We start from the raw sequence: 18,859 nt of genomic DNA, 5'->3' as shown, positions 1-18,859 counted from the left end.
AAGTGATCCGATTTTTCATTTTAGGAGTACAAGATCGGATTGAATCGACCGAATCGAAAGGGTCGATTTTAAACCTTTTTTTTTTGTTTTTGGATTTTTTTTCTCCTTAGCTTGCTCTTTCTCTTTATTTAATTGTTGCTCCTACAATTTCTCTACTCGCATTATAATTTTATCATTCACGAAGCCAAATAAAATGAAATTGTATGAAAATTAAACTTGTTGCTTCATTTGGGCTGTTTTTGTTTTGCGAAAAAAGATAGATATTTCTGAAAAATGTTTTTTAAGAAGTCATTTTCTAGAAAAATGATAATATATTTCGGAATTTTGATTGAAATATAAAAATAAATAAATAAATAAACATTTTTCGTTATTTAAGAAGAAAAATATATTATTTTCCTAAAATATTTTCCAAAAGCATGTCAACAAATGCAGAGTCTTTTCATCACCCTCCCCTCTCTCTCTCTCTCTCTCTCTCTCTCTCTCTCGATCAGACCAAACCCTACCCAAATCCCCTCCCCTGAAATCGCAAATTCACTCCTCAATCCCATACCCTAGATTGCCTCACCAGTCAAATCCTTCCTCCCGGACAAATTCTCTACCCCGATGCCATTGCCCCTTCGAATTGAGCCGGAATGCGACCGATTTCCGAAGCGAACCACGAAGAAGTTGCAGAAGGCGACAAATTCTTGTATCGAACGCGTCCTTCGCGATCGTGGAGCCCCAACAGTTGCCTCCGACGATGAGTGAGAGGGCGGGACCGACCAGTGTCGCCGCCGGAGGTGAACTCCACCGGGAGTGGCCGGGGGTAAGCAAGCTCGTCGCCACCTCTCGACGCGAGGCTCGCCCGCGGGAGGAGGAGGAGGAGAGCGAGGGCGATGAGGCTCAGTAGCGAGGAGAAGTCGTGGACCAGCCTGGGGGCGAATCGGGCGGAGGCGTGGCTGCGATTGGAGGATAGATCGAAGGAGGAGGAGGTGGAGAGGCGTCTGCAGTTGGAGATCACATGTGGACGGACCAGCGTCTGATTGACGTCGATGATGGTGAGCGAGGGCGGTTCCCAAGAGAAAGTAGCAGCGACAAACATGGGGAAAATGATTTCCGGTTTTTCAGAAGAAAATCATTTTCTTCATTTTTAGAATGAAATTTTTTATTAATTAAAAAATATTTTCTTTGATCACATATTTTTTACTTTTCAGATACTAGAAATTGAGAAAAATGTTTTTCATGAAAACTTTTGTTTTACGAAACATTAGTGTTCTTTTCCCTTGATTATTGGACATTTTATCTATTTTATTGGACCGTTCGAGAATCGAATTTGATCCCGATTTCGAAATTGTGAATCGAGACCATCGATTCGGTTCTCAATTCTTGAAGAGAACTGAACCGGATCAAAAATCGCTCACTTCAAGTGAATCATGCATCTATGGCGTGCACGAAAGTTTAATACATCATTGGGGAATTCGTGACTTCAATCGAAAAAATTATCAAAAATATTGTAAACCTATGTATTTGTATTAATTTAATTTAAAATCTTTTGATTTGACCAATTTAAAATCAAATCTTTTGACGATCGATCAATTTCATCCTTTCGATTAATTTTAATCAAAAATTACTGATATAGCGATCTAATAAATGTCCATCCTACATGACATAATTAAAGCTCCCGTGGACAACTTTTGCATTTTTTAATTTTTTTTTTTTTTTTGTCTTATTTTCTCTGTTCTTTTTCCAACCTTGGGCCGACCAGGGCCTCAACACTCTGGTTCACCGTCACAGGGTTGGAAAAAAAACCACAAGAAAAGGAAAGGCAAAATGATAAAAAGAGAAAATAACAATAAAATAATTTTATAAAAAATCATTTACGTCAATATCGGTCGATAATGACAGGTAAGACAGTTAACACATACGAGACCCCTCATCAACTATTTCCTATCAACATGTACCAAAAAATTAGCATGACGTCAAAAAATTTTAGAAATAAATTGCGCAATTGACAAATTTAAAATTAAATTAATATATCGTTAAAAAATTTAAAATTAAATTAATCAAATTAAAAAGATTAAAATTAAATTGATACAAATACAAAAACATTTGTAACTTTTTCTTTACTTTTCTGACTTTGATACGAGGTCTTGCTGAAGAGTCGTTTATATAATCGTACCACAGCTAGTTCTATCGGAGTCGAGCGTTTCTTTTTCTCATATTCAAGTTTTGCTTTTCCAAGAACGTATCTCCTCAAACGAACAAAGAAATTTGCACAATAAAGAAAATGGTGAAGAAACATTTACTTTAAATTTTGTTAAAAATGATGCAAATCGTAAAAATTATGTAACCAACTTCGCCACAGAATCTCGAACCCACTTGGCAAAGCCACCAAAATCTAAAATCTTCACCCAAATTCTGGAAAAAATCAGGTGTTCTCATTTAAGAAAAAGTTAGAAATCCGTCAACCGCAAAGCAAAAGTGTATTCACCCACGCAGTTGGGTAACTTGGTCCCGGACGGAACCAAACCATTAGCCAGCACCTATTAGGGATTCGAAGGCCACGATGACCAGCATTTCAAGCTCTCGAGTCCAGAAATTCTGATGAATAGAGATGCTTCGAAGTCCTCTTAACACATTTTACCCCGGAGGATCTAACAAATGTGGTAACACAAATAAGTCGTCACAGGCAATCCAACCTATAACTTAGGCCAAACAAAACATAAGGATAAGGATAACGCTTCGTTACAGAATTGCCACATCCAGATAGTCTCCAATCTGTCAAGACACAACAAAAGGCTTCTTCAGTGACATATCCGGATTGTAAGTTGGGTAAGTGTGACGTCCAAGAGGGTGATATCTCACCTGAAAGCTCAGTTCAGCCAATGTCTTCGCATCGTCTAGTCGTCTCCCATTGCCGTAAGAAAAGGTCTTTCCCACCTTCATGAAACAAGGGTGTGTCATTAACGAAGCCTCTTGAGTTTAGGCATTTCAAGAGACGCAGCTCAAATTTTTCATGCATATATGCATAGGAAATATATCCGTTAGGTATAAAGTATGATTGAATTTACAAGCATTTTATCTCCCTATTCTCCGAAAACGAACATTAAAGAAGCTATAAGAGCTGATCAATCTTTACCCCCAGCAGTGAATATCTATCGATTCCAAAGCATCTTGCTGTCATGAATTTGTATACATCAACTACACCCAGGACCCAGGATCGTGAGATATTCGTAGAAGTTTCTTTTATCTACCCGGACACTTTGGATCCCATTTGCAGTCAATTCTTTATTTTCTTAAAATCATACTAGACAACAATATGCACTTCTTCCTTGTGTCATACATTTTAAAGATAATAGCCCAATGGATGAGAGAAAAAATTTCAGAGGTTACAGTGGCAGACAGACAGCAAACTAGAAGAACTGCTGATACAAATGAACACGAGGCTATATTTGCACCAGTGATACATGTAAGAGAGTGATTGATGGTTAAAAAGAATCCATTAATCACAGTCGAAAAAACATAGCTAGACCAATCCGTTAAAAGTAACATTGAATACGATTATAAATGCCAACAGACCATACTATACAGAACCTAAGAAACACAGCTTTCGTCAACAGAGACGTGTTTGTGGGTGAAGGTGTGTGGGTGCGCTGTGTGGATACGGAGTGAATGGGTGTGCAGGGTGCGTGTGCCCGCGCACGTGTGTGTGTGAGAGAGAGAGAGAGAGAAAAAGAGAGAGAGAGAATCACCTCTCTAACCACAAAACGACCATTTTTATCTGGATAAACAAAAGCAAATGACAATTTTGCATCCCTTCTCCTGGCTTCTGGAGCAACCTCTTTTACCTACAAAGTGGTAGATTATACATAAGCACTACTTTCAGAATTTTAGAGGGAAAAACAAAGTACCCTGTTAAAGCTAAAACAAACAGACCGCCAAGAAAATAAAGAAGTACCTCCCAGCACCTAACAAGCTAAATGAAAATGTAGCAAAGATATGCAAGCAACATGCCAACACCAACTTTATGCCCCTCTAGCACTTGCAAGCCAGGACCCTTTGACTTGCTCATCTGTTTGTCTCGTAACGATCTCTCAGCTGAAAACCTTAGAGAAAGAATCCCTACATGTTCTCAATTATGATCTGGCTTTCCACGTAACCCAAATGCAAATTATGACTAAATTATTGCAACAATAAAAGCATCTCATCCCCTTTATTCATACTTTTTCCTGTACCTCAACCAGTTACCTTGACCATGCTCTTCAATAACTCTAAGGGATCTAAAGCAGCTTAGTAAGCCGCATTTCCCGCTCCCAGAATCCTTTTCCCCTCTTGTCTAAACCTTAAACAGAATAGAAAACCTGCTTCATCCTTTTACATGCAAACCTAATTGGTAATGCTAAATTTAAATTCTCACAGAAGCGCAGTTCGTTAGTGGCAATGTACAGTATGAAATCTACAGATTCCATATATGACTAATATCAAATGCATGGACTTGCATAGACAGGGTACTAATAATGAAACAAAGTCACGCGGGAATGCATACCAGGTCCGTCAACTCGCGCAAAGTAGCATCTTTCCATGTATAAATCTGAACCTCATCTTTGGGCTCTTTGCCTCTCACTGCAAAGTCTTCCTTGGAATGATGGCCCCCGAGCTTTTAAATTCAATTGACACATAGCAAATAAGTAAAGTTCATGGTATATGCCACCTATGACAAACACCTCAGATAAATAAACCAACAAGATAACCACCCCAACATATGGTGAACAGTTAACGAAAACGTAGTCATCTTTGTCCTTCCTTTGCGAATTAAATTATTGTAGGAGCAGAGAGACATCATGGAAAAGGACGCAAGAGAGTTTCACAGCTCTAAAGCTCTCACTAGCAAACAGTGACATGTAACTATGTCGCAGCATCATAGCTGCATCACCGTATAATTTCAGTGAACAGCGATGTTTTATCAAATGGAAGAGCATCACCACATCCAGATGTATAAAGAGTGCACATAGATGCGCTGCTGCAAGGCATGTACTCTAGAACAACAATACCTCCAAGCAACCATAAAGGTGCTTGTGTCAAATGCAGTTCGATTCACTTATATGGCTGAAAGAGAGTGTTAATATGTCTGCAATGGCCTCTTCAACTTGCTGATGCATACTCTTTTGTTCCTTAATTGTTTCTGATACCCCTTTTTTTTGGGTTGGGGGGGGGGGGGTGGGTAAACTGGGGAAGAACCTTACCAGTAGAATCACACAAATCAAAAAGAAAGATGAATGATGACAGTAACATTATTTCATCATCGAAGAAAGAATAAAGAGTAAAAGTTCAACCAGGAACCTATTAACTCCGGAATGAAGCAATTGGCCAGCATACGTTATGCTATTCCTAGACAACTAGAAAATGTTGTAGTCAAGGATGATGCAATTTTCATACATCTTCTGGGTCACTTCTTTCTCACTCTACTATTTTAAGCTGCTAGCTTCTGATTATGACAATTCAACCAGCTAGACAAAGGAATACCTTCTAGGCTTAACACTTCTCATAAGCCATTAACTTCAACATTTTTAGTGGCTTAACACGAATGACTCCACATGTGCAAAGTGAAAAAGAGACAAAAAAAGAGCATAAGCATACCTTGGTAAAAACTCGAAGCAATAACGGACATGTCTGCATTTCAAAACAGGAAAAATTATCAGTTACAGAAGTCCTAAAAAAGACCAAATAAACCATTTTTCCTCTATCATAGACCCCCTTCATGCTGCAGCCCATGCACCATTAATTGAGTCTAACACATCATCTTTACCTATCAAACGAAACGAAACAAAGGCTTCTCAAGCTTTTTCGATAAGAAATTTAGAATCCCACTAAGCTAACCACTACTACAATGTGCGACTTGATGGTAACAGGCTACGAAACCCACCCGAGTAATCACCAAAAACCTCTCCCACCACTTTGCTAAACCTTCAGGATACCAAAACATGAGAGAAATAGAGAGACTCCCAATGAATTTCATCCAAAGCTCTAGATGAACGCCCACAGGCCATACACCGCGTCATACTCCTAGCCCCAAAACTAAACCCTAGAGCAAACCACGCCCTAATACAGTACCAACGTCTGCGAATATGGCGATTGAGAATGACAGAGATGCATAAGAGAGAAGGCGTCATGGGAGATGCAAGACACAGATTCACGACATTCTCGCAGAACGAAGCAAGACAAACGCACGATGTGCGCGACTAGAAGTAGATGCTCTGAGAGATAAACCTTTTCTCGCTCGACGGGCTCGAAGCGAGGGCGAGGGGGCGGCATCATCGGAGGACCGCCTCTCCCGGGCGGAGGCAGAGGCCGTCCTCCTCCTCCACCTCCTTGCCTCTTCGGCGGCTCTGCCATGTCAGATTTCTTGAAGCTTCTTCCTTCTTCTTCGACTCTGGATCTCTGTCACTCCGGCGTCTGTTCACTCTCCCACAGAAATCACACGATCAAGGTTTTAGAGCTTAGTCCCGAAATTGGTAGGGCTTGGGCTTGAGCTTGGGCTTGGGCCCGGGCCCGATCCTGATACTGGGCCAGGTCCTGGGCCCGGTTCTGTGCACTTGCTAAAGTGGACTTCTTGGTACATCCTCCGCAGTTTCAAATTGATCCACAGAAACGCAAGCTAAGCTCAAAACCGATGAAATTTACTCACAGTGTCGTCCCACTTTAAGTTCGCATTCGTCCTAGAACGACCCGGAACCACGAACGGCGGATCGAGAATTTCGCGCAAGGGAAATTGCCATTTGATTTCTTGTTAATAAGAATGTTTTAGTTAAAAAAAACGATGAATAAGCGCACTGAAAATTTTTAAAACTTGTTGTGATTATTTAATTGTGTCCTAAAACTTACGAAAAGTGCGATCAAATTTTAAAACTTATCAATTGATGCAATCAAGTCTCTTCTGTTAACTATTCGCCACTTCTGAGTTGGGCGGTTTAACCACTCGGCCATGAATGCTTAGCGGGGATCCTCGTACATGTTGAATAACTAAATTTCTATTGTAAGTTTTAGTTGCTATTTTTGCTCCAAAACTACTTTGTGAGGTTTGGGTTTGAGTATGAGGCTAAATTTTCTTCCCGAGTCATCTATTGTGAGATTCAAGGTTCGAAGAAAAGTTGAATTTGAAAAATCACGTATGAAACGACGGCATTTTAAGATCATTAATTCTAATGGGGCATCCGGACGAGCCACGTGGATCGAAAAATATTTTAATATTGTTTGGCATATCAAATCGGAGTTGATGTTTAAATCATTCGAAAAATAGTTTTGACACCAAATAAGTGCAGATCAAGAAACTAAGGGCACGCATGGTGGCATGTATGGTAACATTTCTGATCAAAAATTGATTTTTTTTACTTCTCCTTGTAAGTAAAAGTTGATTTTTCTATTTCTACTCCCTAAGTTATTTCTGATCAAAGAAATTTATTTGGTAACGATTGAAAAGTTAGTTATACTTCTGAAATATTACTAACACAAAATCTTATATGAAAAATTATTATAGGCGGCCGAAAATTTTCTATTTCATTTTTAAACTTTTTAAATTTCTCTAAAAAATAATTTTTATTATTTATTTTTTATTCCGATGGCCGAAGACAACGACTCAACGATGGTGGGCGATCCCATGGTTGATGGTTGGTAGCATGGTCAGAGGTGGTGGTTGGCGGCGGTGGCGGGCGACACCCAATGAAGGTCGATGATGGGTCGTTGTTGGGGCGGTTAGCGGGTAGTCGCGGTGGATGGCGTTCGGTGGAGGTCCGCAATGGGCGGGGGCAAGCGATAGTTGGCGGTTGGCGGTGATTGTGGGCAGCAGTCTGTAGAAGTCGACGAAGGGCGGCGGTTGACGATGGTCGGCAACAGCAAAGGTCGACGGAGGTGAGTATGATCGAAAAAAAAGTGGGGCGAGAATTATTTGATGAGTTGGAAAAGTTATTTTTTTAACTTCTCAAATCGAAGAAAAAATAACTTTAGAAATGAAAATTCATTTTAGAAATAATTTTTTTATACAATTTGTTATCAAATAAATTTCTATTTAAGAAGTCACGTTATCAAAATCGTTTTTGGTGAAGAAATTCATGTTAACATCATGCGCACCCTAAAACTCCTGTCCTTTTCTTGCCTAAAACCTTACACCCTTCGAACCGCCAAAAGCTTCCTCATCGTTCCTCAGATCAGACCTCAATCTTCCTTCACACACGAGCCTGAGACTCCACGAACGCCACCAATGGAGACCCAATCGGACGGCAAAGAAGACGCCGTCGTCGCCACCACCACCGTGAAGGACATGGTTTCGCAGCTCGAGTCGCGGATTCACTCCACCAGCAATACCCAACTCCAACTGCTCGCTTCTCTCCAGCCCCTATTCCCCGACCTCGTCTCCTCCATCGACCTCTCCCTCAAGGTCGTCTCCGCCTTCAACCACCGCCCTTTCACCCCCATCCCGCCTCTCCCCGACCCTAATCGCCTCCCCAGGAAACCCATCGACCCGAATCGTCCACCGACCCCCGACAATGCCGCCCTCCCCAGATCCTCGAATCCGAAGGGGGCAGTAGAGCTGAACCTGATGCCTCGGTCGGAGAGCAAAAAATTCTCGCTTGATGAGAGCAACAGCCCCTTGTCCGTTGTCAGGTCAATGGTGGCGGTGTGCCTGCTAGAGCGGATTCCGTTCACCGCGATCGACTCGTCGACGGTGTTAAGGAAGCTCGAGAACGACCAGCATGCAACCCCGGTGGAGAAAGCAGCGTTGCTGGAGGTGGGCGGAGAATCAGGCGCAATATTGGCGGTGGAGATGGCGCTGCGCTCGATGGCAGAGGATAACGGTGGGGTTGAGTTGGGGGAGTTTGTGGTGAGCGGGAAGTCTCGGGTGATGGTTTTGGGGATTGACAGGACTCGGCTTTTGAAGGAATTACCGGAGAGTGGGCAGGATCAGCGGCAGCAACAGCAGCAGGAACCGAGTTCAGGGCATGATAATGCTAATCATAATCAGAATCGTGGTGGGCAGGGGATTGATAATAGTGGAGCTGATGTGAATGGCGGGATCTTCGGAATGGGAGGGCCAGTTAGGCCAATGCAGGACATGTGGACGGGAGCCAGTGGTGACTCGCACAATTTAGGGGTCCCACCAATGTTTCCGGGAGGTGGACCGCCTGGAGCATTGATGGGACCTCGCGGTGTGCCTAGAGTAATGGGCATGATGGCAATTCCTAGAGGAATCAGCATTCCTCTGATGCATAGACCTCCTTTGGGGCTGAATCCAAACGGATTGTCTCAGAAGCCAAGGACAGAAGAGGATGATATGAAGGATCTCGAGGCATTGTTGAAAAAGAAGTCTTTCAGAGAAATGCAGAAGTCGAAAACTGGAGAGGAGCTTCTGGACTTGATTCACCGGCCGACTGCAAGGGAAACGGCAGTGGCTGCCAAGGTATTGAGATTTATGTTGCTTTTGGTTGACTCTATGGATGCTTTGTTCTGCTTCGGCAATAGCATTGTCTGGAAGCTTTTCCATTTTGTATTTGGAGTTATATTTCGGTGAATGTGATAGCTTATCTGATCAAGGTCTTTATTGAATGCTTGTGTTGCAGTTTAAAACAAAGGGTGGGTCGCAGTTGAAGGAATACTGCTTGTCACTCACTAAAGAAGATTGCAGACGCCAATCTAGGTCCTTTATAGCGTGTGAAAAGGTACACAACAGATTGTGTTTGGTGGTTGTTTGTTAAGTAATTGTGATAGCAAATACTTTGGTTGCTGGATTCATTCTCTATGGCTAGGCTGTGTACAGTGAACTTTTGTGATTCTGTCAGTTTTTTAAGGAGCTGATGGTGTCATTTGGCTTCTAAGTGTTTCTTATCTGGGAGAGCATCACATTCACACTGAGATATTTTTACTTCCCTTTTTGCCAGTAGTAATTCCAAAATGGAAGTCTTAAACAAGCAAACAGCTTCTAAGTAATTATTAGAAGGTACCAAACCCCTACTAGCTGCTATGGTGGTGCAAGAGCAACAATGAATGCAGCTCCAAGTTGCAAGCCTTTACTTGCTGGGCTATTGTCTGTGTACATATCTTTCCTATGAATGGCTGCTTCTACGAAATTTTTCTGCATTATTAACCAGCTTAGAGACTGCTGTTTGCTTCATATGCTCTTTTTTGATTTTGCATGTATTTAGGGACTATTAGTATTAGTGTTGGTTTTCTCCTTAAAACATACCCTCAGCCTTTTCATCCCTCAGTCAAAATTCTTCATTCGAAGACACCCTCTTTGCCTTCCACAATCAAACTGGGACAAATTGAATACATATCACATCTGTGCCTTTGTAATGTCAGTGGTCGTTTCTAGGGTACTTGGGTCTTTGTCCTTTCTGACTTAAGCTTGTATTGTGCACCATCTAAAATGATGGTGTAATCATATACTTGTTGTGCCCGTAAGGTAAATGTGAAGAAAGAAAACAAACTTAAGAGCTATGTCTTCAAACGGCTTGTTTGAAGGAACAAAGGTTGAAACGGACCAATACATCTGCAAATTATAGTTAGCAATTTTAGGTGTTTTGAAATGTGTTGTTCTCCTGTTATAAAGACATGTAAACTGAGACGTTGAGCCTCCGCAAGCTTTTGTTTTTTCTTCCCCATGCTGTGCTCTTGTGACTACTTCACCATTGTTTCATTGTTTTCAGATTCTGTATTTACCTTAAGAAAAAATCTTCTTCCAGGTTCATTTTCGGCGAATAATTGCTCCACATACTGACGTCAACTTAGGGGATTGTTCTTTCCTTGATACTTGCCGGCACATGAAGGTCTTTTTCATCTCTATCTTTGTTCCTTGGGCATCCTTGGTTGCAGCTTTAATTAATCTAATTGATTTTTTCTTTTCCATAGACATGCAAATATGTTCATTACGAGCTTGACCCAACACCAGATGCGCCACCAATGATGATGGGGGCAGCAGCAGCACCTCCCAAGCCATTGAAGCCACTGCGTGCAGAATACTGCTCAGAAGTAGAACTTGGTGAAGCACAGTGGATCAATTGTGATATCCGGAACTTTAGAATGGATGTGATAGGGCAATTCGGTGTTATAATGGCAGATCCTCCATGGGACATACATATGGAATTGCCTTATGGGACAATGGCGGATGATGAGATGCGAAATCTCAATGTTCCTGCATTGCAGACTGATGGCCTGATTTTTCTGTGGGTCACTGGACGTGCCATGGAGCTAGGACGTGAATGGTATGTGCTTGTCTGTTTGGATGGACTGATTTTTTATTTTTTTTTGGTTGAAGGATGGACTGATTTGATTCACAACATTTTTAGTGAATTTGTGTTTTTTATTTTACTTATTAAGTAAGTGCATGTGCCTTTGTTATTTGACTGATAAAGTCTTTCCATGGGAAAAGAAAGGCTAGATACCATGGGAAAAGAAAGGCTAGATACATAGTGATAAACTCCACGGAGTTTGCATAGGTGCTTGTGTGGAAGTCACTACTAGATGAGGTAGTGGCTGTCCAGTTGTTCAGATTTGTTGAATTCCGCTAAAACTATACTAGTAAGTGATGCTTTGTCATTTCTAAAGGGACCTGACGTTAGAGCTCACAATGCTATTTGTGAATGGAATCGTGCTGTCTATCATTTATCTTGCTCTTGCATAATCATTCTATCCACATGTTACAGTTTGGAACTTTGGGGGTACAAGCGTGTTGAGGAAATCATCTGGGTGAAGACCAATCAGCTTCAGCGGATCATTAGAACGGGTCGCACGGGCCATTGGCTCAATCACAGCAAAGAGCATTGCCTTGTTGGTATTAAGGGGAATCCTGAAGTAAACAGGAACATTGATACTGACGTCATTGTCGCTGAGGTTCGAGAGACTAGCCGTAAGCCAGATGAGGTTAGTGAATTACACGGACACTAATTCTTGGAACTGATCCAAACTGCATGAAATCTGTTTTTGTACTGTCTTCTGGGTTTGCTGATAGCACTTTTTACGATCTTAAAAAAATGTGTTGAAGATGCCTGTGCAACCTAACTCGTGCACTGCAGAAGCCACATCTTTCGAGTTTTTCAAATATTAAAGAATGCAGATTATCTGTTGTAAGCTAACAAAAGCACTGTTTTTGCAGATGTATCCAATGCTGGAGAGGATTAGTCCAAGGACGAGAAAATTAGAGTTGTTTGCTCGCATGCACAACACTCATGGAGGGTATTGTTTTTAAATTTACTGTCCTCAATTTTTGGAATTAAGAATAAGCTGCTGAAGAAAATTGAAACTTGCATATTCCTCTTATGGACAATGAATGGTGGAAGAGTCTAGGCATTTTGGACAACTGTGCATATTTGATGAACAAACAATTTCAGAGTGATTATTAAGTGGGTAATGCATGTTTTTTGCCCAGAACCTTAGGACTGTCACTCTTCCAAGGTGAAGGGCTCCCTTGTCATGTATATCATCGTTGCCTTGAGGTCTCTTTTGATGTTCTCTGTCTGTTTTTCAGGTGGTTGTCTCTTGGTAATCAGCTGAACGGCGCGCGATTAGTAGAAGAAGGGCTGCGGGCGAGATTTAAGGCGGCTTACCCTGATGTCGAGGTGCAACCGCCGTCTCCTCCAAGGGCTTCAGCAATGGAAGTAGACTCGGCTGCTGCTGCTGCTCAAATGAGGAGTCCGTTTGCAGCGGCGGAACCCAAGTCTGCTTCCGCCCAGTTTTCAGAACCTGCAGTTTCTGGAGCTACGGAGGTCGACATAGTGAGCTAGAATGGCCATCCAGTGGTGTGTCATGAAGTGTAATTAAACATCAGTCGACTCTTTGCAATGTTACTGCCTCGGCCGTTGGCCATTTCTTCCTCAGTCAAGGAAAGTAAGCAAATTTATCTGATTCAGCGTTTCTCCAGAATAATTACTACAGAAATTTACAAAATTGCTTGAAATGACCAAAAACAGGGAAAAACTCAGGATTTTTTTTTTCTTCTGCAGCTTGAAATGCCATTCAACTTCCATTCTCTCACTCACTCCGGCACTTCTCATCAGCATCCTTTCCTTCCCATCCACCCTCTCGCGGTCGCTGCTGCTGCTCGGATCCTCCAACCCCATCCCGAACCTCTTCATGTCCTCAATGATGGCATCGCGGCACAGCCCCACGTCCAACTCACCTGACACCTTGTGACACCCTGTTCCTCAGATCTTTCAGCAAGTCAAACAGCATAGCAACGGCAGCAGCAACAGTGGTAGTTGGTGGCCGCCATATGTTGTGTCTGTGAGGAGATCAGAAGTCAGAATATCAGATGGCGAGTCACCTGCGAGTTTGTCATGTATTGCCCGAGCAAAAGCGTCCTTTTAATTCTGTCAAATAGAAAGCAAACGTGTTTTTTTCAATCAATTTTTATAGTCTCATTTATCTCGAATCAATTTTCACCGTCACATCAACCTTATTCCTCTGGAACTGTTTCAAGAGCTCGCATGATCGCATCATTGTAATCCTTTTTTTCACTTTCTTCCCAAATTGAGCCAGCTACGGGACTTGCCAATGTAAAGAAGTAAGCTAGAGGACATCAAAGAAGAGTCCATGCAGCATGTTGTGTAAAAGCTGAATTAAGGGCCGATCTCTACCCGACCCACATAAAAAATTCCATCGCCAATCCTGCTCTCCTTTTGTAGCAATTGTCCCTTATGAAGTGACCAATCCAATCAAATGAATCTCCACTTAAAGTTACAGGGGCATTGGGAGATAAGGAAAATCGCAAGGGAATACGAGCACAGGTTGCTAGCTAACACGACGCTCTATGAAGCTCGCCTCCCACGAGACTGTGTTAATCCAATCTTCTTTCCTCTTAGAGCTTTAAACCGCCTCTGGCCATCGCAAGAGCGCCCTCATAAGTATGATTCCCGCCAATGAACCCACTCATGTGGACGAATACACAGCCAGGGATGCCCGACTCTTTGGAGAGTTCGTCATCTCTCAGACCACGCCACTGAGCTGGAAGAGCCTTCCGGCTTTCGAATCTGTCAGGAGCCATTGCAACTGCCTGCACCCGCCAGTTTTTGCTCCGGTCATCCTGCACATGAAGAGACATCACTGTTTGTTCAAAAAGTACTCACATTATCAATTTCCGTTCTACTACTAAGAGCAAAGCTTAACAAAAAGGAAAGAAAAGAAAAACGGCTCTTGGTCGTGGTGCAACAAGGAGCATTTGCATTAACGAGATGCATCCACAGAATATTAGCTTTGATCCACTTATGACCTTGATTTCTTTGACTCGACTGGCAAGTGGTATACCACCCTTAAAGTGATTCATTCACCCATGAACTAAAGTGGACACTCGCTATAGCCACAAAGCAAGACAAAATTCTCCATGTAAATCTATGTCTACACAGCAAGTCATCAAATGGCCCAAAGGGTTCAATTTGGTACCTGATAAAGCACATATTTGATGGAAGGTTCAATTTTCATCTCCTCCTCGAGCTCAAACAAATGAAGCTTCCACTACAAAGATAGATCAAATCAAACATATTAGACAAAAGTACATGGCTGATAACTATCAAGGAGTATTAGTCATCAGATGAGAAACAAAAGAAAGTATAGCTTAATAACTTATGATATAACTCATTTGCATACAAAATCCAGTTCTATCAAAACAATTAATCGATTCTCAAGCATGTTCACGAGTCGACATCATAAAAGATTCAGTTACTTACGGGACAAAATCGATTTAAAACCATAATTTCTCCACTTGAATCAATACCATATCTGGCTGCAAGACACTCCATTACAATGGACCTTGCTGGTAACCACGACCTTGTATGGAATCGTACACTCTGAAAATCAAACGAAAAGGTAAGAGAATCAGCATAGGAGTTGTTAAAACGACTGATAACAGTTATACCGCCATTAAGAAGTAAAACTTTACATCTAAAAATTCGCTGCCAGCCAAGGACATAGCCTGCTGAAATGCCTCATTCTCCTTCTTCGAAGATTGATCAGGATCAATCCAGTCCAGATTCAGTCTTCCGACTCTTGAAGACAAATGCGTGTTATTCACATATCTTGGAGGCAGGTCGGTGTCATACCGATTTATTCCGTTGTCAATAGCATCAATTGCCTGCCATTATCAATTTAAAAGATCAAACTCATCAACCAGCAAAGAATGTCTTAACATGCATTTATGAATCAGTAAGATAATAGAACCCCAAGAAACAGACTGAGCAAGGTGCAGATAAGTAGATGTCTGAAAATAGCAAGGACAAGCAAGCAAGAGTTGTGGTGCTCAGGCTCTACATAAGGATGTTATGTATTACTATCAAGCTTAAATGTCAAATAACTTTTACCCAACAATTCATCCACTATTTAAACAATCTTACGATTCACAACTGGGACAATGACATTTACGATTCCCGATTCAAATCCCAACTCAACCACACTATTTTCTGGAGCTAAGTAAAGAGATGTCTCTTGCGCATAATAAAGCATGATAAAGTTCCACAGCCTTTCTATCGATGCCACTAATACAAATGAATGGCCAAAGCCAAACTGATTTATGTTTGCCAACAGAGATTATACCCCAGCAAAAGCACATGTGAAATTCCAACCACACAGTTCTGTGCTAATGATCAGAGGGAAAAGCCAGCTATTTGATTCAGTCAGTAAGCATCCAAAGACGGAAAGAAAAACAAGTCAGAAGCAAAAACACGTACCTCCATGAAGCTCTTATACACAGCAAGAAACAGCCGTTGCACATCCGGATGATTTTCATCGACCTGAAGCTCCTTAGCTATTATCTCCTTCCCAAAATGCTGAACATGGGAAGTATAAGAAACAAACCATGTTAACAATCGACAAAATCAAGACCACCCTCAATGCGAAAACGAAAAACTGAAACAACAAAAGCTAGCCTAATGAAAACGCGGTAATTCGACCAAAAAAAAATGCGGTAACCACTCAGGTCCAACTAGTACCTTGTAAACTAAACCAGCACTGCTGAGCTTGGTGGAAAACCCATGCCCAAATACCTCCTCAAAACCTTTCTGGTGATGATCATACCGGTCTCTACTCGGATCGTACACGCCCCCAACATCAAGTACAGCATCAAGACCCTCCAGCACCTGCATTCTCCACTTCAATTAATTTCAATGACACATCACATAAGAACAACAACACACAATCATTCTGGCCAAGAGACACTCGGAACCAAGTGTTAGCATAAACCCGTAAAACAATAGCCAAAAGATGGCTGCTTTCACCCGTTGAGCTACTAAAGATACCATTTTTTTTTTCTATTTCAATTTCGCATCTTTGTTTTTCTCTGAAAAAGTCCAAGAAGACGAATAGGGGTAGAAGCAAAAGGAAGGAGGGGAAAGACCTGGGGGTCTCTGGTGCGGACGATTTCGGCGTCGGAGAACTTGCTGGTGAGGCGAATCATGAAGCAGCCGAGGGCCTCGTCGCAGTGGAAGCTGCCGTTGTGGGTGCCCACGCGCTTCGGCGGCGGCCCAGCGGAGAAGGAAGAAGCAGAAACCCTAGAAGGGGAAGCGGGAGGAGGAGCAGCCATGCGGGGAGAGAGAGCGAGGAGACTCTGGAGGTTGAACAAGCAATGGGGCTGTTGCTTCCAAATTCCTCTCGTTGCTCTCAGCATTCTGTACCAAAAAAAATAAACCTTGAGAGCGCGGGGGTAGATTTACACATTGCGCGGTACCAAGATTGCACTTCCATTAAATAAAACAAAAACCATTACGATACTTAAAATTACGAATTCGATTCGCAAAATTACTCGAATTCAACTCGATTCTTCCGCAAAAGTTGGAATTGGGATTGAGTTTGGAAAAACATCCACGAGCCTATTTAGATGATTGCAATTCTCTGTGCTTTAATTAAGTACATATTTTTGTAAACATTACTTCTATATTTCGGGGCTATGAGGGTTCGAGTTCGAGTCCAGAGTTTTAGTTTAACTCGATCAAAATATGACTTCATGTTTGTTAACTCTTATACAAGTGGATCTTAAACTTGAGTATTTTCGCAACCTAAATTTGCCACGTAAAGGGAGAAATGATTATAGATTTAGGGGTATTTCCCAAAAGCGGGTTGAATAGCCTATCAATTTAGGCTCGGGCTCTCTCAAGTCCCATATCTTGTGCGACAGTTTGTGAGATTTCGTTTTAGTTATTTAACGGCCTAAGTATTTCTAAGAGTCGCCACTAACCATTTTTTGCGATTGGCTAGGAACCCGACCAAAGTAAGGGAGAATAACTTTGGTTCAACAACCAAAGTTCTAGGGACGGAGACTTATTTAAGTTAATTGTCTAATTAACGGCCTTTCGGTATCCTTGAGTAGTTGATTGTTTACTTAAAATGGCAATGTGTCGCAACCTATTTTTTCCAACACGGCCGAAAAGGGAACTAGGTTTAAGGATATTCCCAAAGGCGGGCCAAATGGCCCATCGATTTAGGCGCACTCCCAAGCCCATACCACGCACCACTTTGGATTTCATTTTAAATGCTTTATAACTTAAGTATTTCTAAGAATCATCAATAGAAAATTGGGGTTGACTAGAAATTAATCGAGACACAGAAGGGTCATCACGATTCCTACGCGAGGACTTAATCACGCTAATCATCTAATTAGCACCATTTCGATACCATCTAATTAGTTGATTAATTAAAGCCTAAAGGTACTACAATCGTTTCGAAGTTGACATGCAAATGTTTTTATGAATTCATCTTCATTTATAATCTAAACTAGTCCTAATCTAATCTATAACAATAAATTAACAAAATAATTTATTGAAAAGCGGTACGATAAGTAAACACCCAAGGAACGAAATGACTGCGAAACATGAAAACCCCATACAAGTCGGGCAAAGAATATACACGGCCATGTGGGAACTCCCGGGATATAATCCCATGAGCTAGCACTAAGATTTATCATCCCAATCCGCCTTTTTCTAAATCATTTTCAATTTTTTTTAAATTTTTATTATTATTATAATTTTTCAAATTTTTATTTTTTAATATTTTAATTGTTTCGAATTGTTTACGAATTTTTTTAATTATTATCTGATTAATTTAATTAATTATATAAGATTGGACCGGTCGGGTTCTCGGACCCGAACCGGGTCAGGTCCGCAAAGAAGCCCAAAGTCAAATTAAACATAATGCCTATTTCGACCCAAATATCTATTCCAAATCAGAACCACATAAGCCCAGAACTCATAAACCCAAGCCCATTACACTAAACTAAACTAAAACCCTTGAACCAAAAACCCAAACGGCCGCCGACCCGACCTGACTCTGGCTTCGCTAGGCCACCGCCACCGCCTCCGGCGTCAACTGCCGGAACAAGCCCAACGCGCGCCATCCCCTCTAATACTGGTACCACAGTCACCGTCGGACGCTCCCGATCCTCGCCGTGCCGCGCTCATCAGCCGTCACCGGCTCCGTCGACCATCAATCAACTCGGTCTCACGGCCACGAACAGAACGCATTGAAAACAGAAACAAACTCATTCAAACATGTCCTCGAGCATTTGGTGGGCAGTAAAAAAAAGAGGAAAACGATCGATTTTTTCATAGATTCAAGCAAATATTGCAAACGAATCATCGGCGGCAAGTAACCGTTCGAGCATGTAACACGAAAGCATGCGAACAAAGAAGAAAACTAAAACCAGACTCTCGGCTCAAGCGCGAAGAGGACGCGATGTGCGGGAAGCGTGGAGTGAAGAAGTCCCTATTCGGCCAGGGAACGACAACCGGGAACGAGCCAGAGACGACTTCGAGTCGCGGCCATCCGTTCCGCAGCGTCCCCGTGCTGGAATCCTCGGGACCGAGAACACCCTGCGATAAACAAAACGAAACCTACCGGAAACGGCCGAGACCTG

At 41.9% G+C, this 18,859-nt stretch overlaps 3 protein-coding genes across 3 annotated transcripts; 1 reads left to right on the top strand and 2 right to left on the bottom strand.

Annotated features, from left to right (window-relative positions):
* Positions 1 to 2,552: 2,552 nt before the first annotated feature.
* Positions 2,553 to 6,457, bottom strand: LOC115725940 (histone deacetylase complex subunit SAP18). Its single transcript, XM_030655610.2, has 6 exons — positions 6,247 to 6,457; positions 5,617 to 5,649; positions 4,526 to 4,636; positions 3,732 to 3,827; positions 2,845 to 2,919; positions 2,553 to 2,757 (listed from the first exon to the last, which is right to left on the bottom strand). Exons 1-6 carry the CDS (start codon positions 6,370 to 6,372, stop codon positions 2,725 to 2,727), a joined length of 474 nt encoding a protein of 157 aa, XP_030511470.1. The 5' UTR covers positions 6,373 to 6,457; the 3' UTR covers positions 2,553 to 2,724.
* Positions 6,458 to 8,133: 1,676 nt separating this feature from the next.
* Positions 8,134 to 12,870, top strand: LOC115725931 (N6-adenosine-methyltransferase MT-A70-like). The gene is made up of 7 exons (XM_030655599.2): positions 8,134 to 9,430; positions 9,591 to 9,689; positions 10,713 to 10,796; positions 10,879 to 11,231; positions 11,673 to 11,889; positions 12,122 to 12,201; positions 12,494 to 12,870. Exons 1-7 carry the CDS (start codon positions 8,234 to 8,236, stop codon positions 12,747 to 12,749), a joined length of 2,286 nt encoding a protein of 761 aa, XP_030511459.1. The 5' UTR covers positions 8,134 to 8,233; the 3' UTR covers positions 12,750 to 12,870.
* A 675-nt stretch (positions 12,871 to 13,545) lies between these two features.
* Positions 13,546 to 18,859, bottom strand: LOC115725932 (MYG1 protein-like). The gene is made up of 8 exons (XM_030655600.2): positions 18,841 to 18,859; positions 16,349 to 16,619; positions 15,945 to 16,091; positions 15,684 to 15,782; positions 14,900 to 15,091; positions 14,688 to 14,807; positions 14,404 to 14,475; positions 13,546 to 14,047 (listed from the first exon to the last, which is right to left on the bottom strand). Exons 2-8 carry the CDS (start codon positions 16,616 to 16,618, stop codon positions 13,823 to 13,825), a joined length of 1,125 nt encoding a protein of 374 aa, XP_030511460.1. The 5' UTR covers position 16,619; positions 18,841 to 18,859; the 3' UTR covers positions 13,546 to 13,822.

Source organism: Rhodamnia argentea, chromosome 3, assembly GCF_020921035.1.
Source record: "Rhodamnia argentea isolate NSW1041297 chromosome 3, ASM2092103v1, whole genome shotgun sequence".
Classification (NCBI taxonomy): Eukaryota; Viridiplantae; Streptophyta; class Magnoliopsida; order Myrtales; family Myrtaceae; genus Rhodamnia; species Rhodamnia argentea.
The sequence above is the reverse complement of the archived record's forward strand: the minus strand, read 5'-3'. Positions and strand labels throughout refer to the sequence as shown.